At 47.6% G+C, this 20,144-nt stretch overlaps 1 protein-coding gene across 7 annotated transcripts; it reads left to right on the top strand.

Annotated features, from left to right (window-relative positions):
• Positions 1–784: 784 nt before the first annotated feature.
• On the top strand, positions 785–20,035 carry larp1b (La ribonucleoprotein 1B). Of its 7 annotated transcripts, none has more exons than XM_028978663.1 (19): positions 785–1,288; positions 4,400–4,461; positions 5,160–5,219; positions 5,502–5,694; positions 5,779–5,901; positions 6,010–6,178; positions 8,117–8,261; positions 8,344–8,518; positions 10,272–10,495; positions 12,051–12,119; positions 12,393–12,755; positions 14,422–14,536; positions 14,614–14,774; positions 14,862–14,968; positions 15,045–15,205; positions 16,680–16,824; positions 17,472–17,581; positions 17,654–17,781; positions 17,902–20,035. In XM_028978663.1, exons 1-19 carry the CDS (start codon positions 1,015–1,017, stop codon positions 18,181–18,183), a joined length of 3,066 nt encoding a protein of 1,021 aa, XP_028834496.1. In that variant the 5' UTR covers positions 785–1,014; the 3' UTR covers positions 18,184–20,035. The 7 variants fall into 7 exon arrangements, with proteins under 7 accessions (XP_028834496.1, XP_028834487.1, XP_028834478.1 ...); XM_028978654.1 differs by having other exon boundaries at positions 786–1,288; positions 10,275–10,495; positions 15,042–15,205; XM_028978645.1 differs by having other exon boundaries at positions 786–1,288; positions 15,042–15,205.
• Positions 20,036–20,144: the final 109 nt, after the last annotated feature.

Here is a 20,144-nt window from a genome sequence, read left to right as displayed (position 1 = left end):
AGTTGTTTTTATCACTTGAACGACACGCCGGTGGAACTTTCGCACGGCACGGGCACAGCACCACCAACTAGTGTATTTTTGTGATTGTGCGCTTTATTTATTCCTGTTGCGTCAACGAAACCTTCGAATAAAGTCCAGCATTCTAAGTGCACGATTTCTCCTTTTTCAATGGCTGTGGTTTCGGTCAGTCCCGTTGGAATTAGGCCGTCGTGTGTGGGTCGCAGAATGTTTACGTCACACGGATCTGTACGCAATGGCAAGAATCCGCATGTGTGTATTAAAGGTGTCGGCTGTGAACATGCTTCGTGCAAGTTATTCATTTTTGGGGTACAAGCCTGCAAGATGACCACGTATTTACATAAAGTTTCACTCAGTTGTATTGCGTGTTGCAGAGGGCGACCACGGGTTATGTTTCTTTGGGGTCACAAATGCCGCTTTTTTTTTTTTTTAATACAATCCCCGGTGACACGGACGGCGAACACGCCGGACCGCCGCGGCCAGGCCACGTCAGAGCCAGCTCGGCGAGGGAGGAAGCACATGGTCGCCGTCAGTCGGTCCGTCCGTCCGGCCCTCCCTGCACTGGCAGCGCGCCGCCGCCGGGGGCAGCAGCGGCGCCGCTCGTCCCACCACTCGTGGCCATTTCCAGCTGGGCGCGTTGGGGGTGAGTTGCGCGGAGCAGGTCAACACAGAAACTTTTTCTCTTTTTTTTTTTGTTTTTTTTTGTTTTTGTTTTCCTCCCACCCCCTCCCTCCCCAAATCCCCCCCCCCCCCCCCAAATCATATTCGCAACAGTCCGGTGTCAACAACGGCGCCACAGATGGCCGTGTGGGGGACGCGGATGTTTTGACGTCGGCCCTTGCGTTCGTCAGGACCGCAACTCTTCGCCGAGCTCGTTTAATTTCTTTATTTTATTTTTTTTTTCTTTCCCGCCCACCCCGGAGATTAAAACACGTTTGGTTTAGTTGACGGGCGAGTCGAGCGTGAAATCCCGGCCAGGGCCCTTTTCGCTGCAGCATGTCGGCCGAAGTTGCGTGCGACTCGAACGCGACACGGGCTCGCTTGGCCGCTGGAAACCAAAACAAGTCGGACGTCGAGCGGCCGAGGGAGTCCGACCACGAGGCCGTGGACAAGGAGCCGGACCGGGGCAGCGGCGGCGAGGAGAAGGAGAACGAGCAGCAGAAGTCGCCCGGCGACGGGGGCAGGAAGGGGGTGATCGAGGCGCCGCCGCCGAAGGTAAACCCTTGGACGAAGAAGAGCGGATCGACCCCCAGCAGCCCCCCGGACTCAGGTCGGTCTGTTCTGGACATGGCATTCAAATTAAAAGTAAATGTTTAATATATAAATATATTCTTTCGGACTTTAGTCTAGTTTCATTATGGCTCTAAAGGCTAAGCTATGTGCTACCTGTCTTTAAAAAAAAGTTTGTTTTTTAAAATTAAACATTTGCTTTAAAGTACTTCGGAACGTTTTGTGGACATGAGGTGTCAGTTTTCGACACTTTTGACGTTTATTAATTACCGTATCGCTAAGTTGGTCGGGTGAAATATTCTGCTATTCATACATGGACATAGAGACGACCGATGCAGGCTGTGGGGCGTGGCCTGCCCGCCTGCCACCGCGGTGACCAATCAGGATGCTAGAGGCGTGGCCTGGGAAGCCCTCCGTCTCATGGGACTTTAGGACTGAGAGGCGGGGCCTGGCGTCCTGTCATTCCGGCAGCCAATCACGGCGTGGAGGCGGGGCCGACGAGTATGTCGCCCCTCAGCAGCCATTAGCGCATCGCTTACAACCTGTTGACTTTTTTTGTGGTTGTTGTTTTGTATGTTTGTGGGAAATACTCTCGCAAATTTAAAGTTACGATTCGTTCAGACGGACAGACAGCAGAGCGGTAGTGAAACCTGGAATTATCACCACACTTGTGTTCTTTGACCGACGGTGTAAACGTGGCGGTGTTAACTCGTGCGTTTCACCCGGTTAGCAAAAGCGCTAAACTCCATTCAGGTTAAGTCGGCCGGCTGCAGCGTCGACCGGACGGCTTTGTTCGCGCGGCGCGGCCGAGCCGATTTATCCGGGCGGAGCTGCTGATGGTGGCAGATTTGGTGGCGCACCATCCCCCCGTCCCCGCGTCGCCCCCCCCGTCCCCGCGGCATCTGATCGAGTTGCAGCGGGGAACACGTGGAGTGCTGACAGCTGCAGATCTGCGTGTCGGGAGCAGGCCCCACCTCGCGTCCGCGGACAGGAGCTGCGCGGCGAGGCCGGAGTGGAGGCGGGTCGTGCCGATCGGTGCACGCCGAAAAGATGACAATGCTGACGTCACGAGTTTAGCAACAGAGCCCAGGAATCTTTTCAGGATCCCTGCTCAAACAGTGTTGGTTTTTATCTAAGTTTTATTTCAGACTATTTGTTGTGTTTTGCATTGTGTCAACTGCAATTATTTGGGGCGGCTGTGGCTTATAGTGGTTAAGGAAGCTGCCCGGTAATCAGCAGGTTGCCGGTTCGAATCCTGAGAAAAACCGCCGTCCCCTCACGGTGCTCCCCGGGCGCCTGTCACGGCTGCCCACTGCTCACCAAGGGTGATGGTTAAAAGCAGAGGACGTGTCACCGTGTCACCGTGTGCTGAGCTGCAGTGTTTCACAATGACAATCGCTACACTTTCACTTATTAAAGAAAACCCTGTTCATTTGAAGTTTTAAGTCAGTCCCTTTATACACTCTCCAGATGGCATCAATCCTTGTACAGAATTTTTGAACACTTCGGAACGTGACCCGCAAAAGGCAATGAGCGATTAGGCCAGACGGTCCAAAGCCGAGGAATGTTAGTCACTGTGGCAATTCATGCCCCCCCCCCCCCCCCCCCCCCCCCCACAAGACACTCAGGGTTAAGTGTCTTGCTCAGGGACACAATGGTAGTAAGTCGGATTTGAACCTGGGTCTTCTGGTTCATAAGCGAGTGTGTTACCCACTAGGCCACTACCATCCAACAACAGCCCATAACCCCACACTGAGGAGTGACTTTGTCACTAATTACCGGGCCACCCCTGACCCAGGGTTTAAAATGGTGGCGGGTGAGACCACAAAGTTCCAGGTTCAAGCCCAACTTACTACCTTCGTGTCCCCGAGCAAGACACTTAACCCTGAGTGTCTATAGGGGGGGACTGTCCCTGTAACTACTGATTGTAAGGCGGTCTGATAAATGCTGTAAATGTAAGGTTCCATGATCCGCAGAGTTGGTAAAGGCCGACACTCACGCTGGGACCTTCTCGCTGCTGTCATTAGTGATGCGCCTTGAAACCTTGAGTTTTATTAAAAATCCACTTCGTTTTCTCGATAACGGCAATTATTCCACTTAATCCCCCTGCAGTCAGCGCTGTGTGTGTGTGAGAGAGACTGCCCGAATTACGGGGTCACACCCCACCGCGTTAGCTCGTAGCAGGGCCTTATCAACCAGGCCATCCTCTCAGCGATAAAAGGGACCCCAGACACTCCCATGTCCGTGCGCCGGACACGCACGTCCGCTCCGCGCGCATTGTCTGCGGGCGAGAAACATGCCGGCGCGCGTTTCGCTGCTGCGGGGTCGCCGCCTGCGCCGGAGTGCGGGGTCGGGTTAATGTTTTACGCGTGTGGATGGGCGACCTTGTTGGACAGCTGTTGAGCATGTTAATGGTGGCCAGACCGCGAGAGACTTTTCTTAAACTCGGATTAAACCTCTTCTTAGACCCTTTAAACCAGCGTTGTGGTCGAGCGCGATGTGATCACCCGGCTCGTCTTTTTCTCTCTCTCTCTCTCTCTCTCTCTCTCTCTCTTTTGCGAACAGACTGGTTTTGTTAAGATCCGTTGAACACCAGCCGATCTCAGGTTTCTGCTCCTGCCAGCGTCCCTTTAAAACAGGATTGGGTCTCAAATTAGGCCTAATTTTGCTTTTGGAAAGCGTCCCTCTGATTTTTTAATTTTTTTTTTTTTGAGAACGAGAACTTGCGGGAAATATAGCAAACACACAACATGTAAATTTTTCGCTTAAACTTTGAAGAGGCGTTAAAAACCTCAGTCCCTTTTCCTCTGGCGATTCGTGGTGTTGCGGTTTTATTCCTGCAGAATAACTGTGGCAAAAACTTTATTTCATCTTGCCCGTATTAAAAAATGATCATCAATGGCCAACGGAAAAGTACTGTGCAATAAGTCTTACTTTTCTACGTTAAAAAAATGAATTTATTGTTAGCTCCATAATCATGTTTATGACCTCTGTGGATGAAAACCGCTCTGGTCTTCTTCCATACGGAGCCGTATGGAATCTTTAAAGTCGAGCCCATCTTGTAATTCCATAGGCCGGCGTCCCTCCACACGTGGGACGGTTGTCCTGCACACATGCTCGGCTTCTCATGTTTATCTATCTGTGTCCACAGAGGCTCCGACCGCGACCAGAGTGGTCCGCGCCCCCAAACCCCGCAGCAGGAAGTCCAGCAAGGTAAAAAAAAAAAAAAAAAAAAAGCAGCTTCTGTACTTCAGGGTGTGTGTACGCACGTGTGGGTGGGTGTACGCATGTGTGGGTGGGGGTGTGTGCGCCCGTGTCGCAACAGCGGGGATAGAAAACAGGGCGACTGTGTTCGTGTTTACTGTGCCGTTGAGCAGAATAAACGGCGCGTCGCTGGCCGACTTCGCCCAAGTGCGACATGGGAAGCGCCAGTTGCCTTTCCGGGAATTAGCTTTGTGGTTCAAATTCCTTCGCAAATAGAGACACCATCTGATACTCAGGAGAATGGCGGCACCAATCGCACTTTGGAAATTCAGCGGTCGGGCTGGAGATGCATCCGCACAGGAGCAACCAAGTTTTCCCCCCTCGCTTCTCAGCGTTCGCCGCTGAAACATTTTCTAATCAACTACTCAGATTTGCACCACCATAATAACTCTACGTCCAGCTCACCCCAAACCATCTGGATTGGGTTCAGGTCCGGTGACTGTGGAGGCCAGGTCTCCACTTTTTTGTTAAGTACATAACTCCACATGTGTTCATAATAATGTTAAAGTTTTAATGATTAAACCAGTTTGCTGTGTGTGTTTTTTTTTTTTTTTTTTTCCCTGACACTTTTTGGGCTTGTTTGCGTGTGGAATTACAGATTTGGGAACAGTGTGCTCACCCCCAGGGTTCTCTTTACTCTGTTGCAGTCGGGTGACTTTAGTGACATCACGAACTGGCCGACGCCTGGAGAACTTGCCAACAAAGAGGTAACGTGTGTGTGTGGCATACAGTAGCGTCCTAACTGTACACCCCCCCCCCCCCCCTCTCTATATATATTTATATATATATATATATATAACATGAAATCTGTTCCTGCAGATGAACGGTTGATCCAGGTAGCGAACAGCTGGTTTTTTTTAATATGATTAAGAAGGTCAGCGGTGAAACGGTTCCACTAGATCCAATTTTATGGAATCTGTAGGGCGTTGGGATTTCTGGGTGTCGGTCAGGGATCGAGGGACACCTCTGTCTTCTGGTTTTTTTGGCAGCAGCGGAACACGGTCAACACTCAGGGACGCAAGGGGCCGGGGCCGAGGCCGCGGAGGGACGGCAAGCTGGACAGGAAGCAGGAGAACGGCAGCGACAGCAAGGAGAACCAGGAGGCTCGGCAGGAGGACGTCCCCGCCCCGCCCCACGGGGAGGAGCCGGAGGAGGGAGACGGCACCCAGCGGAGGAGAGGAGGTGACGCACCGCTTCCACCCGACCGGTGACGGTTTTCCTCGCACGTTCCGTGTGTGACTCTCTGACCCGGCTGGTTCCGCGCAGGATGGAGGAGGGAACCGAGGGAGCCGTTCGACGACGCAGGAAGCGTGCGCAGCGAGGCCGGCGGCCGCGGCGGCCCCCGGGGCCGGGGCAAAGGTCGCGGCCGGGGGAGAGGCAGAGGCCGAGGTGAGGTGACGTTCTCGATTCTTTTTCTGTCCCGCTGCCACCGTCCCTTCCACATTTATGACGAATGGCGGCCTGAGAAACCAACCTCGGACCTGTTTATGTTGTCAGGGCGCTACGACTATTCCCACTCGTACCGGGAGGCGTACAGCGAGGGGAGCAGCGCGCAGCCGGCGGCCGAGTACGGCACCAACATGGTGTACTACTACGACGACGGCAACAGGGTGCAGATGTACACGGTGGACGAGGGTCTTCTGAAGGAGTACATCAAGAGGCAGATGTGAGTGTCTTTCAGTTGCAGCGCTGATAATGTACACGCTGGCAGTGGGCGTGGCCACGTGCCCCGGTTACACGGGGCATTAGGAGGACACCTGGGCGTGTGGCGTTTAGATAGTACAGAATGAGGAATAAAAACGTCATTAAAGTTCTTATTCTATACACGTTTAAAAAGGACCGAGTGGAATGTTCGTTCGTTCCTTCTCTTCAATACACAGACAACCAGCCAGGAGCCCTCTTGTTCCTTTCTGCCTGTCTTCCGTAAATCCAGATGCCGTAAAATGCGGTCGGCCCTTTAGATTCTATCTGGCATCCCATTTGCAGCTGAAACGTCACCGGCTGCTTTATAAAAAAAACAAAAAAAAAAACAAATCACCGATTAGCATTTATTAACACGTCTTCATTCGAGAGTGAACGCGCCCTTTAGGACATTAACTCCCCGGCGTTCTGATTGCTTACCCACTGGTCTACGATAAAATACGAAGATTATGAGCGGAAGGTAACCTTTAACTCGAAGGTCGTTGTTATTCAAACCACACTTCATTTTTCGGCTTGTTGCGGCGTTAGAATTACAGGCTGGTAGTTGTTATTATATAAATCTGATCCGTTCACCAATATTCCGCTTTTTGACGGACAGCAGGCAGTTGCTGCGTTCGCGTCGCTTAGGACGCTGGGGCAATGTCCAAGAGACGCGAGAGACGGACCTTGGGTCCCCGTCCCTGTCATCTGTGTTGGAACGAAAAACCCAGTGACCCTTTTATCGCCGTTAACAAACCCCGGCTACAGATGCGCGGCCCCTCCGGGCTCGTTCTCTTTCCCTGACGTGCACGCGGCTTCTATTTTCGAGGCCAGCGGGCTGCCAGCAGGTGGCACTGACAGCGTGACGGAGCAGGCCTGCCCGGGACAATGACAGAGTGCCGCGAGTGCCCTAAATATAGCCCGGTACTCGGAGGAGGCCGGAGGGGTGAAAATGATCTGTGCACGGTGGGGCGGGGGTCGCCTCTCTCGCTCGTTTCTTTTTTATCTTTCTTTCTCGTTCGCTGAGCTCGTCCGGCCACGATCGGAGAGAAGCAGGTTGAGACGGGGCGACGTGGCGTCCTGTGAACTGATGTGACAGGCAGGGTGACGTTTTCTCTGGGACGGACATGGAGATTATTTGTATAATTATTTAATTATTTTTGCCAGGTTTTTATTATTTTATTTTTTTGTGGATTTCAAACTCACGGACCGATCCATTTTCTTTTGTTTTTAACACATTTTTTTTTACATTTCTTTCATTACCCAGAGCACCTTACAGTCAGTAGTGACAGGGACCGTCCCCCTGGAGACTGCTTTAAAACATGAAAACAGGTTTGAGAGTGCATACCTGTGCACGTGGGAATGAGTCCATTGAACGCGCCTTAAAGGACCAGTGCAGTCATTTCCTGTCCTGACCCTGTCCCCTCAGACGTGAATGTGTGAATAACAGAGTGAATAAAAAGGTTGTATTCATAGTTGGGGGTCCTAGTGGGGCAGTGGTGGCCTAGCGGTTAAGGAAGCGACCCCGTAATCAGAAGGTTGCCGGTTCGAATCCCGAGCCGCCAAGGTGCCACTGAGGTGCCACTGAGCAAAAGCACCGTCCCCACACACTGCTCCCCGGGCGCTGGTCATGGCTGCCCACTGCTCACTCAGGGTGATGGGTTAAATGCAGAGGACAAATTTCACTGTGTGCACTGTGTGCTGTGCTGCTGTGTATCACATGTGACAATCACTTCACTTTATTTTATTTTTTTTAGTGAACCAGAACTGATCACTTCATCCATGGTAACATGGAAGCACGTTCTAAGTTGCCCTGGATAAGGGCGTTAAGTGTAGAGTGTAAATGTTAAGTGTAGCCCCTCTCGGGACACGTACTGCCTGGATGTGGTCGCCACATAAAAACGCTGCTTGTGTGTGTTTACAGTGAGTATTACTTCAGCCTGCCCAACCTGGAGCGAGACTTTTTCCTCCGGAGGAAAATGGACGCCAAGGGCTTCCTGCCCGTGTCCCTCATCGCCAGCTTCCACAGAGTGCAGGCCCTCACCACCGACGTCGGCCTCATCAAGGAGGTACGGAGTCCCGCCGCGGGGCGGTACGGCGCAGTCGGCGCTCGCGCCATAACCCAACTGAGGAGGGTTTTTCTGCCCCTAGGCCTTGAAGAGCAGCACCGTGGTGGAGCTGGCGGACGAGAAGATCCGTCGAAAGGAGGATCCAGAGCACTGGCCCATCCCCTCCCCCTCGGTGGGCTCCCCGCGCACGGACTTCTCCCAGCTAGTCCACTGCCCCGAGTTCGTCCCCGGACAGACCTTCACTTCCCTCGGCACATGTACGAGTTCCAGGGTTCTTACGGTCCTTAAAAACCTTTGCAAAGTTTTGGAATGCGATATAAACATATAAAGTTACGGGGAAATCTGATTGACACATGAGTGTATACGTAGTTCCTGTAAGACCGCACGAGAAAAGTTTTTCTACGTTTACAACTACAACGTTTAAAACTAGTGCGGGTCTATTGTGTCATTGCTGGCTTTACGTAGTGAACCACGTCACGTGTCTTCTTTTAAACGTCATGTAAATTACAGATAATGATCTATGCCTGAACCTGACTGGGTCCATTTTTACTCTGGTCATAAATTTAGTTCAACGGTATTTTGGTAAATTTGACTTTTTGCTATTTGTTTATTTATTTATTTATTTATTTTATTCCTCAAAATTTGCACAGAAAAACATGTGGTCGTGAAAATTTGCCTCAGAGAATGTGAAAAGATGAGGTTCCAAGATTTATTACAGACCCCCTATCCTGTGCATCTGTTTCGCTAGCAAAATACCCATCAGTCATCACACCTCACTGCAGCAGCTCCACCCAGAAGTCGAGTGTCGTCGGCTTTCATGCCTCCGAAGCTGGTATTTGTGTTGCCAGGGTAACGCGTGGAGGAAGCGAGTGTGCCGCGGTGATACCGTAGGGTGGTTCTGAATGGCGGGAAGGGAACTCCCTTCAAACAACGTTCCTTCAGCGGGGAGCAGGGAAGCGGGCGTGCTGTTCAATATGTGCCTGTTTTAAATTTTTCATATAGCAGAACGCTGGCTGTGTATCGGCTTTTATTGATTGTGACCCTTTTTAAGGTCACGTTCCAAATATATTATGCCATCGTCGTGTAACGTGTATAGTCAAGCTCTGATTACTGCATATGGTTTTCTTTGGCCTCGCTGTAATTTAATAAGCCAAACTAACCTTGTGTTGATGCAAGTACACGGTACTCCCTTCTTTCCAGTTAATACGGTGTTCCTACCACGGCTGTAATATCTATATTTCAGCCTTAAAACCTTCTGGTTAAGGGTAGTGCTTTTTAAGTTTGAGATAGGGACATATTGTGTTCAGCTACAAAACCTTTTTTTTTTTTTTTCGTGTGCAATATTTAGATCGATATGTTTGACTCATATCGTGCTGGGTGCATCACTGGTCAAGTCATCTTTCATCAGCCGGTGATGCTGCTCAATTATTACATTTTTAATATAAATAAGAATTATTTTTTGACCAGATGTGATTCAAGTGGCTAAAACCAGTTCACGGTTCGAGAGGATCCATAGTGCTGCAGTACCAATATATTTTTGTCACAGTTGAGTACATTGACATAAGAGTGCATTTGCGTCCACACGTTTCCGGTTCAGTTCCTCTGGAGGAACATCGGGTCTCAGCAGCACCTTGTTGAGGTTCAAGTATACGTCTTCGTCGCGTGCATGTAGAAATGGTTTTCTGGCACTATCCGCCTCCTCTTTGGAGCGCGGCACTGCTAATTGGCCACAGTCTAATCTTCGGCAAGTGGAGGGTGGAAATCCAACGGCTCTTGGCACCTCCTGTTAGCGCAGCTAATGTAATCCTGCACTGGGGGATCATTTCGTAAATGGGCACTGTGGATTCTCAAAATAGACCAAAGAGTCTGGGTCAAATATGGCCTTCTGCTCAAGATGCGCTGGCCTGCTATGAACCTCATAAAACATGCAGGGTGTTTGTCTGGCCTTTGATTGTTTTTGAACCCTTTTTTTTTCTCCCCCTCCCGGTCTGTCTCACTCTCTCTTGTCAGCAGTATCGACCTCCCCGACCAAGAAGGTCGGCGAAGAGCACAGCGGTCCTGACACGGCCAGCCAGCCCCACGAGTCCACTCACTCCGCAATGGATGAGCCCACCGCGGAGGAATCGGTGCCAAGGGGTCCTCCCAAAGATTTACCCCGCAGCCTGCCGGACCCTGAAAACCAACCCTGGACGCAGGTGGAGAAGCGGCATCGGCCGTCCGCAGGCAAGACCAAGGTACCAGAACAAGGGCCAGCACGTCTCTGGGGCCATCTTCTAGTGGGGTGTTCCAGATGGTGCATGAATGTGAAGTCCAGTTTTTAGCTCCACATCCTACCACTGAATTTTACTGTACAATACAAAACTGATTATGGTGCGTGGAGAATTTGTTGAACACTAAAGATGCTGGTAGTAAAAAAAAAAAAAAAAAAAAAAATAGGGATTCTCACTTCATAGGAGGAAGGACATTACCAAAAGTTTCAATCTTAAATAATCCACCGATCCACCAAAATCACTTTGCACAAAATGACACTGCGCTTTTTACCTTACTGCTCTTTTTCTCTTTTCTTTAAACATTGTAAAAATAAATAAATAAATAACTCATTTGCACACCTTCACCCTACCAGTTACACATATTTTATGTTAAAGACGTAAAAGTGTAATATTTGGTTATGTTTGCAATATTTGCATATTGGTTCATTGTTTACTTGCAACATTTGCAATACTGTGGTCTGTAGCAGTTGCAAAAAACATTTCACTGCACATCATACCGTGTATGACTGTGTATGTGACAAATAAAATTTGAATTTGATCGGTTTTAGAAATTGTGCAGATCACCACAATCACTTTCAGGGGGTTGTCCTGAACTTTCTGGAAGGTTTCACTTCATCTTAACAGCTGTAATTGTTCCTACATGATTATAAAATGGCTATAATATTATTATTATTATCATTATGTGGCTGTGGCGAAAAAGCAGTAACTCACTCATGCATCCTTGAATTGCATCTTCATCTTGACTGAAAAGATGTTTTTCATATTCTGTTTTCTCTGCTTTTGGGTTGACCGATTATTCTTAGATTACCTGGTTCATGTACAGTACAGGCCAAAAGTTTGGACACCTTCTCATTCAATGTGTTTTCTTTATTGTCATGGCCATTTACGTTGGTAGATTCTCACTGAACTCATCAAAACTATGAATGAACACATGTGGAGTTATGAACTTAACAAAAAAAGGTGAAATAAGTGAAAACATGTTTTATATTCTAGTTTATTTGCTCTGATTACTGCTTTGCACACTCTTGGCATTCTCTCGATGAGCTTCAAGAGGTGGTTTTCCAACAGTCTTGAAGGAGTTCCCAGAGGTGTTTAGCACTTGTTGGTCCAGCTCACCCCAAACCATCTGGATTGGGTTCAGGTCCGGTGACTGTGGAGGTCTGGTCTCCACTTTTTGTTAAGTACATAACTCCACATGTGTTCATTCATAGTTTTGATGCCTTCAACGTAAATGGTCATGAAAATAAAGAAAACACATTGAATGAGAAGGTGTCCAAACTTTTGGCCTTTACTGTATATTTTTAAAATCTTTTGATGTCATGTTGGCGAATGTTTTTAGATTTCATGCACGCATTTTCTTTTTTATATTTTTCATTCTTTGCACCTTATGAAATTTTCCAGTGTTGCATGACCGTTACTTCTCCCCACCTTCACCGCTGATCCCTTCATCACCTTTCTTACACTCATTTCTGTCTCCCTCACTTTTCCCCTCCCTGTGGATGTTCCTCCTGGCACCCAGCCATGCGATGTCACCTCTTCTCCTCTACCTAACGATCCCGAGTTCGGGCCCGGGCCCGAGCCGTCTGCAGTTGAGTACAGCAACCACGCCCTTAATCCTCTTCTCCTCCTTGCATGCACTCCCCCTCGTTCCATATCACAATGTTCTCCTTCTTTTTCCTCTTGCACCACCACACAAGCTTTACAAATGATAACGGCTGCAGGGGATGTCATAACTCGTACACCATTTCACAGTAACTGTGTCAGAGGTCAACTGCGCTTTTCTGTATTGATGATGTGCTGTAAAACGAGTTGAATGCATGTTGCATTTCTGTCGCTTAGTTGTTTGTCTGGGTCTTTCCAGGAGCGGTCCGAATCGGCCCAGCCTGGCCCGCACCCTCAGCCTGAGGCAGAGCAGGAGGAGCTGGACTTCATGTTCGACGAGGAAATGGAGAAGCTGGCCGCTCCGCGGAAGAACACCTTCACCGACTGGTCCGACGACGACTCCAGCGACGAGCTGGACGACCGCGACGTCAACAAGATCCTGATAGTCACTCAGACCCCGCCCCACTTGCGCAAGCATCCCAGCGGGGACCGCACGGGAAACCACACCTCTCGCGCCAAGATCACCGCCGACCTCGCCAAGACCATCAACGACGGACTGTACTACTACGAGCAGGACCTGTGGACGGCAGGGGAGACGCAGGCAGACTGCACCACTGCCAAGGTAAAGAAGCCCTGGGCGCGGCCGCGTTTGTTCGACGCGCGCCATTGTCGTCTGTCCTTGCCGCCATCGTTCATTAGCGGCGATGTCGCCTCGTGATGAGTTTCGGAGAGCCCCCTGTGGGCGCCAGCTCTCAGTTCGCTCGCTCTAAATCCACATGCGCTCCCAGCATGCACCTCTTCCCAGAATAACTCGTGCCAAACAAGCCTATTTTTTGCCCACTCCGCCCAACGACTGTGTGTGTGCGACCTTGCAGCCCTGCCATTAATCACCTCCGTTATCACAAATGACTGTTTTATCTGACAACAATAACATTCATATACACGTATACACACACAATATAACATTATGACCCTTTAGCATAAAGTAATGAATATTTATAGAAAACTTGTTGGCCTGCACCATGCTTATCTCTTTGTAGAGACTATCAGTAGTTTTCCCTTCTGCTGTTGACCTGAGTGGGATTTAATCAGCAGAATGAACTTAAAGAAAAAGGCAGAGAACAGAGTTATAAAGGGAAGGAATTTTAATAACAAAAACTACAAGTGTGTTTACTTGGAAAGAGGCCATGTGCGACAGAATGAAAAAATCCATGTACAGCATTAATATTATATCCCAGCTTTTTTTTAAAGATGTCATGGCGTTATTTGCCATGATGTCGTTGGTTAGCGAATATATCCTGAAGATATATATATCCTGAAGAGAGAGAGAGATATCTCTCTCTCTCTCACTCACACACACACACACACACACAGTACAGGCCAAAAGTTTGGACACCTTCTCATTCAGTGTGTTTTCTTTATTTTCATGACCATTTACGTTCGGAGATTCTCACTGAAGGCATCAAAACTATGAATGAACACAAAAAAGGTGAAATAAGTGAAAACATGTTTTATATTCTAGTTTCTTTGCTCTGATTACTGCTTTGCACACTCTTGGCATTCTCTCGATGAGCTTCAAGAGGTCGTCACCTGAAATGCTTCTCCAACAGTCTTGAAGGAGTTCCCAGAGGTGTTTAGCACTTGTTGGTCCAGCTCACCCCAAACCATCTGGATTGGGTTCAGGTCCGGTGACTGTGGAGGTCAGGTCTCCACTTTTTGTTAAGTACATAACTCCACGTGTTCATTCATAGTTTTGATGCCTTCAGTGAGAATCTACCAACATAAATGGTCATAAAAATAAAGAAAACACATTGAAATGAGAAGGTGTATCCAAACTTTTGGCCTGTACTTATATATGTGTGAATGTCCAAGCTGATGTTCTATGTTTAGGCCGGCCATTTTTGTATAGATATGGACATTTTCTGGTGAAGTAAGATTCACGTTGTTGCAGTGTGTGTGAAATGTCGCACCTGTATTCACCAACCGAGGTCATCTGCAGATGCCAGCTTTTGAAGGTCAAAGAGAAGTGGCTTGATTATGTGGCTTTATGTTTTGTAAGTATGATGTAGGATAAATGCCCGGTGTTCAGGGATGTGTGTTCCTGATGTCTAATCCACAGTTTAGATTGATTGGTGCTACTAATGTGGGAGGTGTGTGTGGGCATGCAGCCATCTTGGTTTTTGTTAACATCATCTTTTCAGTTTTCTCTGATGTTCATGAATATCTCATATTGAAGAAGTGATTGTCTCACTGTGCTTCTGTTCGCCTACTTGTCTCTTCTGTACCAGGAGGTGGAGAATTTCAAGAAGCTTAATGTGATCAGCCAAGACGAGTTTGACACCCTGAATCCTAAAGTTCCTGTACATCCCAACCAGGAGGCTCCACAGCTTCCTCTTCTGATGGGTACGGAATGCGGACCTGAATTACATGCACACCCCTGAGCTGCTGTTTGTGTGTGTTAATTTGCCCTTTGGTTTCAGATGAGCAGCCTAGCGTGGCTCACTCTCTCCCGAAGATGGTCCCAGACTCTCCTGGAGGCCCTCGGACACCCCGCACCCCACGTACACCTGCCCGACAAGACCCTACTAAGACCCCCCGCTTCTACCCAGTCATCAAGGAGAGCGGCGCCATTGATGGACAAGTACAGGCTGGCAGCCTTTTATTTATCCAGACGTTGATAGGCTAGTAGGTTGTACTGGTCTCACCTTCGCCTCTGTCCCCTTTCTAGACTCCCAGGAAGAAGAAGACGCGCCACAGCTCCAACCCACCTCTGGAGTGCCACGTCGGCTGGGTGATGGACTCAAGAGAGCACCGGCCCCGGACCTCCTCCATCAGGTGAGTAGACGCTGAGCTGACTCCGCTTCTGGAGTTCCTTCATCAGCCTGAACGTCTCTTGTCTCTCCTGCAGCAGCTCCAACGCCTCCCCGTCTGAAGGCGCCCCCATTTCGTCTGGCAGCTACGGCTGCACCCCCCAGTCGCTCCCCAAGTTCTGGCACCCGTCTCACGAGCTCCTGAAGGAAAACGGCTTCACCCAGCAGGTTTACCACAAGTATCGCCGCCGTTGCGTCAGTGGTAGGTCACCTGAACCAGCATGCACGTGACAGTCAGAACACACCGTGCATTGCCAAGCAAGTTTTCTCTACTTATCAGATTAAATAAAGTAAGGATTAATCCGGAGCCAGGTGGTGGATATGATTTCAGATGTTTCCATATTTTGCTGCATGTATGAATTAATGATTTGTGCAATTTTAATTACCTCTGGTTCCTCCTATTTAGTCAATTTCCAATCAGCAATGCATATGCATCTACATCTAAATCCATGTAATTAACCACTTTTGAGGGTGTTCACTTAAAATAATTCTGTCCAAAATCTTTTTATGATTAAGGCAATATGTATTATGTTCCTGAATGTCAGCTTTCTCCAATATATACAATTACAGGTATTTCCTTATTAAGTAATATCACTTTATATCACTTTAAAAATGTAAATGAATTTGTTTTGAAACTAGAAACTGTATGTTCTAGAAAAGGGGTGGGCAAACTTTTAAGCTCATGGGCCACATTAACTTTTATAATTTGTCAGGCGGGCCAGGCAAGCACCTGATGCATACATTTCAGACATAAACATGCATTGTAGTGTTAATATTTACATTCACTTTTAGTGGCAACTGTGTTGCTGATCAGCCTTCACTTCGGAGAAATGCTTGCTAGACTGAGAAAGAACAGGAATTGAGTGGGCTGGATGTAAATAGTTGAATGTTGCATGATTAGATGTGTGTTATATATGAGGATTAAACACAGTTTAGTGTAGATGGGCAGTTAGGCATGTCTACGTAGCGTGGTGCCAGAGAGTAAGAGCCGCCGCGTTCTGGCTGGTCAGTGGGTTAAAAAATGGCCGTGTCATACTGTTGACTTCGGCTGCCAGCTTGTACAAATAAAAAGCTCTCATTCCAGCCAGAATTATTCAAACGTACACGTCACACAGCTCTTTTACTTTGTCAAGAATATGTCGTTTATACACTTATTAACATCACGGTCAAAGTTGTCCCACCCCCCCGGTTCAACCAAAACGTAATTGACAGACCGTTTCAACTCCGCACGTCCTCACCATTTTTGCATCTTTCTCATCGGGTTTGGGCAAAGGTCTTCAGTTCCATTACTGGACAAGTTGAAATGAGAGCAGTCATAATTAAGACTTTATTTCCACGATTTTATACCGATCTTCAGCAGGCCGGAGCAATTTTAAATGTGCTGTGGAGAAGCTTCCACAAATGTAAAAGAAAATGTCATTTTGTCACATGTCCGCACATCAGAAAGAAAAGAAAGCTTCAGTAGATGATAATATGCACATGGCCTTACTTTATTATAGATTTTCCATGTTGCAGCGGTCACCTTCCTCACTACAAAGTCTTTAAATCAGTGGTTTATAGCACATTTTGTCACGAAATGTGACGTGCCACAAATCAGGAAAAGTGAGTGTAAAACGCCCCTCAGCAAACGTCATGTGGTTTAAGGCTCGTAACGGCCCAAATGTCCTCTCCTGCAGAGAGGAAGCGGATGGGCGTGGGCCAGTCTCAGGAGATGAACACCCTGTTCAGGTTCTGGTCCTTCTTCCTGCGCGACAACTTCAATAGGAAGATGTACGAGGAGTTCAGGCAGTTGGCGGTGGAGGACTCGCAGGAGAACTACAGGTACGGCCTGGCCGCTGGGTCAGAAGGTGATGGAGCGCGCCCCCCCCCCCCACCCTTCCCCCCCCCCCCCCCACACACACACACACACACACACACACACACACACACACGTACACACGTGTAGTGTCACGGTCATGGGGAAAGCGCAATAGCAGGTCCTTGCAGTGTTTATCCGAGGTAGACTAGGTGACTGCTGCACCCACGAATGCAGCAATGCATTCTTTTTTTTTTTTTTTTTTATTGCTTTTCTGCCAGTGTGTACAGTGCACTGGTGAATGTGGCAGGAATGCTGTATAGCGTTCATTTCTTTCATTCTTTCCCTCTCTCTCACACACACACACACACACACACACACACACACACATGCTGCACAACACACACATCATCTTTATTCCCTGTAATGGGGAGGAGCCTCACGGATTCTGCCCTGAGCCCGGGTGTGGCTCATAAAAAAAAAAAAAAAGAAAATCCGCGCTGCAGTGGATTCCAGCACAGTTATTTGTGTTTGCCACACCCTGACCAGAGAATACACGCTTCTCGAAAGCTTCGTCGTCAGCCAACGACAGTGTTGTTCAAAATGTTTGGGTCTTCTACATTTTGGTTAGGTCTTTTCAGGGTGCTCCTTGTTTTTCCACTTGGCACCGCAGGTACGGACTTGAGTGTCTGTTCCGGTACTACAGCTACGGTTTGGAGCGGAAGTTCCGACCCGACATCTTCAAGGACTTTCAGGAGGAGACGCTGAAGGACTACGAGAAGGGTATTACTTCAGTTTCACCAGTGTCCGCTTTATATGTCGGGACCATCTCGAACCGTGTGGCTCTCTGTTCAGGTCAGCTTTACGGACTGGAGAAGTTTTGGGCCTTCTTGAAATACTCCAAAATAAAGAACCAGCCGATCGATCCCAAGCTCCAAGAGCACCTGAGTAAATTCAAGAACATAGACGACTTCAGAGTTGTGGTAAGTTGGGTGTTGATTTGTATGGATTGAAACGGAACTCACCTGCCACGTCGGCTCTGAGGGCGTCACGTTACATCAGCTGATGATTGCGCAAGGCTAAAAATGTCTGTCCCTTTACAGCCACCGATGGGAGAGGAGGGGGGCAGGAAGAGACACGCGTCGTCCGGCGGGGACGAAGGGAGGCGCAGGCAACATCCCGCCACGAACCCGCCTTCAAAACCTGCCCAGTCTGCCAAGAGCCAGCCTGCAGCCGGGACGGCCAAGGCCCCTTCGGCCAGTCAAAAGACTCTGCCTTCAACAACGAAAGCCACCTCAAGCAGCGAGCCAGCCGCCAAAGGGAACGCCAAGCAGAACGCAACCGCTGCCCCTCACCAAAAAGACACCCGAACATCCAATAAATGAAAGCCTCCTCAGTATTCTTCTAGCGCAACACACACACGTGTGTGTGTGTGTGTGTGTGTGTGTGTGTGTGTGTGTGTGTGTGAACGGTGACTTTAAGCGTTCTCAGTACACCTGTGTTCCGTTAGAGCGAAGGTCAAGGTCAGGCTCGAGAGACCTCGTCGTCAGATCGCGTGCTTATCTCTGTTGGTTCTCGTCCTTGGTTCTGCGTCGTGGTACCATATGGTTGTGTTTTTTTTTTGGTTTTTTTTTTCGCGCCAGACAGCCTGCAGACCTCGAATCGCTGCTGCTGTTTTTTTTTTTTATTATTCAGTTGTCAAGTTTACAGAAGATGCATTCCTGAATTTGAAGGCATTTGGTTTTGAAAGGATGTAACATCGGGTCAGCTGCGGACTGTCGCCCGTTTCCCGCGCCGCCATTAACACCAGGCGAGCTCGTCTATAGTTACTCGCGGTGTTTGAAGTCCTGACGTAACAACACGTGCATTCAGGATCAAGTTTAGACTCGATTTTCTTCCTGCATCACCCCCCCTCCAAATTCTGTCTGGGTTATTGCATGAGCTGAAAAGTATGAAAATATATCTGTCTTAAAGATTACGGAATATGCAAATGATCACTACAGTAAAAAAAGACAACATACTTTAATGAAAAAAAAAGATTGGTTTTGTATAGGAACAAAGTAACTGAATAATTTTTTTTTCTTCTTTTAATGTTAATTGTGGACTGCAGGCTCCATAAACCTACACATTTTCCATTACTGGGTCAGATTTGAATGGTGCCAAATGTTTTTAAAGTGTTCGATGGCACTGCCAGATGCAATAATTACCCAAATTGAGCCAATTCTGGGAAACTTGATTTGATGAGTCCTCATTTTTCTGCAATTTTCAAATTACGTCAAGTATTCCTTTGTTGTAAAAGTCGCTGTGACAATCACAGATGTGCTGCAGGTTTTATTGCGCCCCTGGCCTCTTAAATCCTGTTTTTTGTCGTTTTGCCTCCGTTTTTTCCGTGTTTTATTCAGTGCCAAACCAGTGGTATCACTTTACAAAAGTAAACTAACACTATGTTCACTGTATACCGTGTAGTGCTATCAACATATAAGATGGTGTGGAAAGTAAAGCATTTCTGAAGCGGATTTTATTTCTGTAATAATAACCAAAAAAAAAACTGAATGTTCTTAAACCAAAGAGGTGGAGGTTGATTAATTGAAAATGTTTTAACCCTCGAATCAGCTGTAATAATGAAATCTGCTATTTGCATTGTGTGGCTGCTTTGGCCTGAGATGCACATACTCAATGGATAATCATTTCGGGGGATTACTGGGGTGTCTCCGACCCTCTCTTTGATTTTATAAAATTAGAAAAAAATCTGTACTTGAATTTTTTTTTTTTTTTATCTTTTTAAAAGAAGAATTTATTTCTGGAAAGTTTGGATTCTATTGGAGGCAACATTATTATTATTATTATTATTATTATTATTACTGCTGAGCGATTGAATTTGATTATGATATGCTATTTTTGTTTTCAGTTTATTTGAATTCTAGTAGTATAAATGGGTAAATTGTGGTGTGATGTGTGTTCTGCAATGGGTGGGGCATCTGGTTCCCAGTTTTAAATCTTGAATGTAACATTTAGTCAAGATAAAATGAAAAAAAACTGTACATAAAAAATGGGAATTGCTTTTGCTTTTCTTGATTTCATAAATTAATTTTAGTTTTTCCTCTATTATATAGTACATTTATTGTTTAGTGTGTATGTGTGGCCTTTTAAAGTTTGCATGTAAATTTGAGATTTTATTCCATCTATTAAATGTATAAAATGTAAAATGCTTATAAAGTGATCTGTATAATTCCTAAATTGTGCGTAGTTATTATTATTGTGTACTTTGCGCCTCGCACATTAAAGGGGGTTAGGCTGTAATTTAATTTCAGGATGCATTTTAATAACTTGCACGGTGCGCCGTCGT

This window comes from Denticeps clupeoides, chromosome 1 (genome assembly GCF_900700375.1).
Source record: "Denticeps clupeoides chromosome 1, fDenClu1.1, whole genome shotgun sequence".
Lineage (NCBI taxonomy): Eukaryota > Metazoa > Chordata > Actinopteri > Clupeiformes > Denticipitidae > Denticeps > Denticeps clupeoides.
This window is presented reverse-complemented; position numbering and strand designations above follow the sequence as displayed.

What these genes read in the sequence shown, in the direction of transcription:
- larp1b (XM_028978645.1), top strand. Translation starts at nt 1,015, where the DNA reads ATGTCGGCCGAAGTTGCGTGCGACTCGAACGCGACACGGGCTCGCTTG. An exon ending in GGGGAGAGGCAGAGGCCGAG is followed by an intron (nt 5,902 to 6,009) that starts GTGAGGTGACGT and finishes TTATGTTGTCAG; the next exon opens with GGCGCTACGACTATTCCCAC. An exon ending in GCGGCGCCATTGATGGACAA is followed by an intron (nt 14,775 to 14,861) that starts GTACAGGCTGGC and finishes TCCCCTTTCTAG; the next exon opens with ACTCCCAGGAAGAAGAAGAC.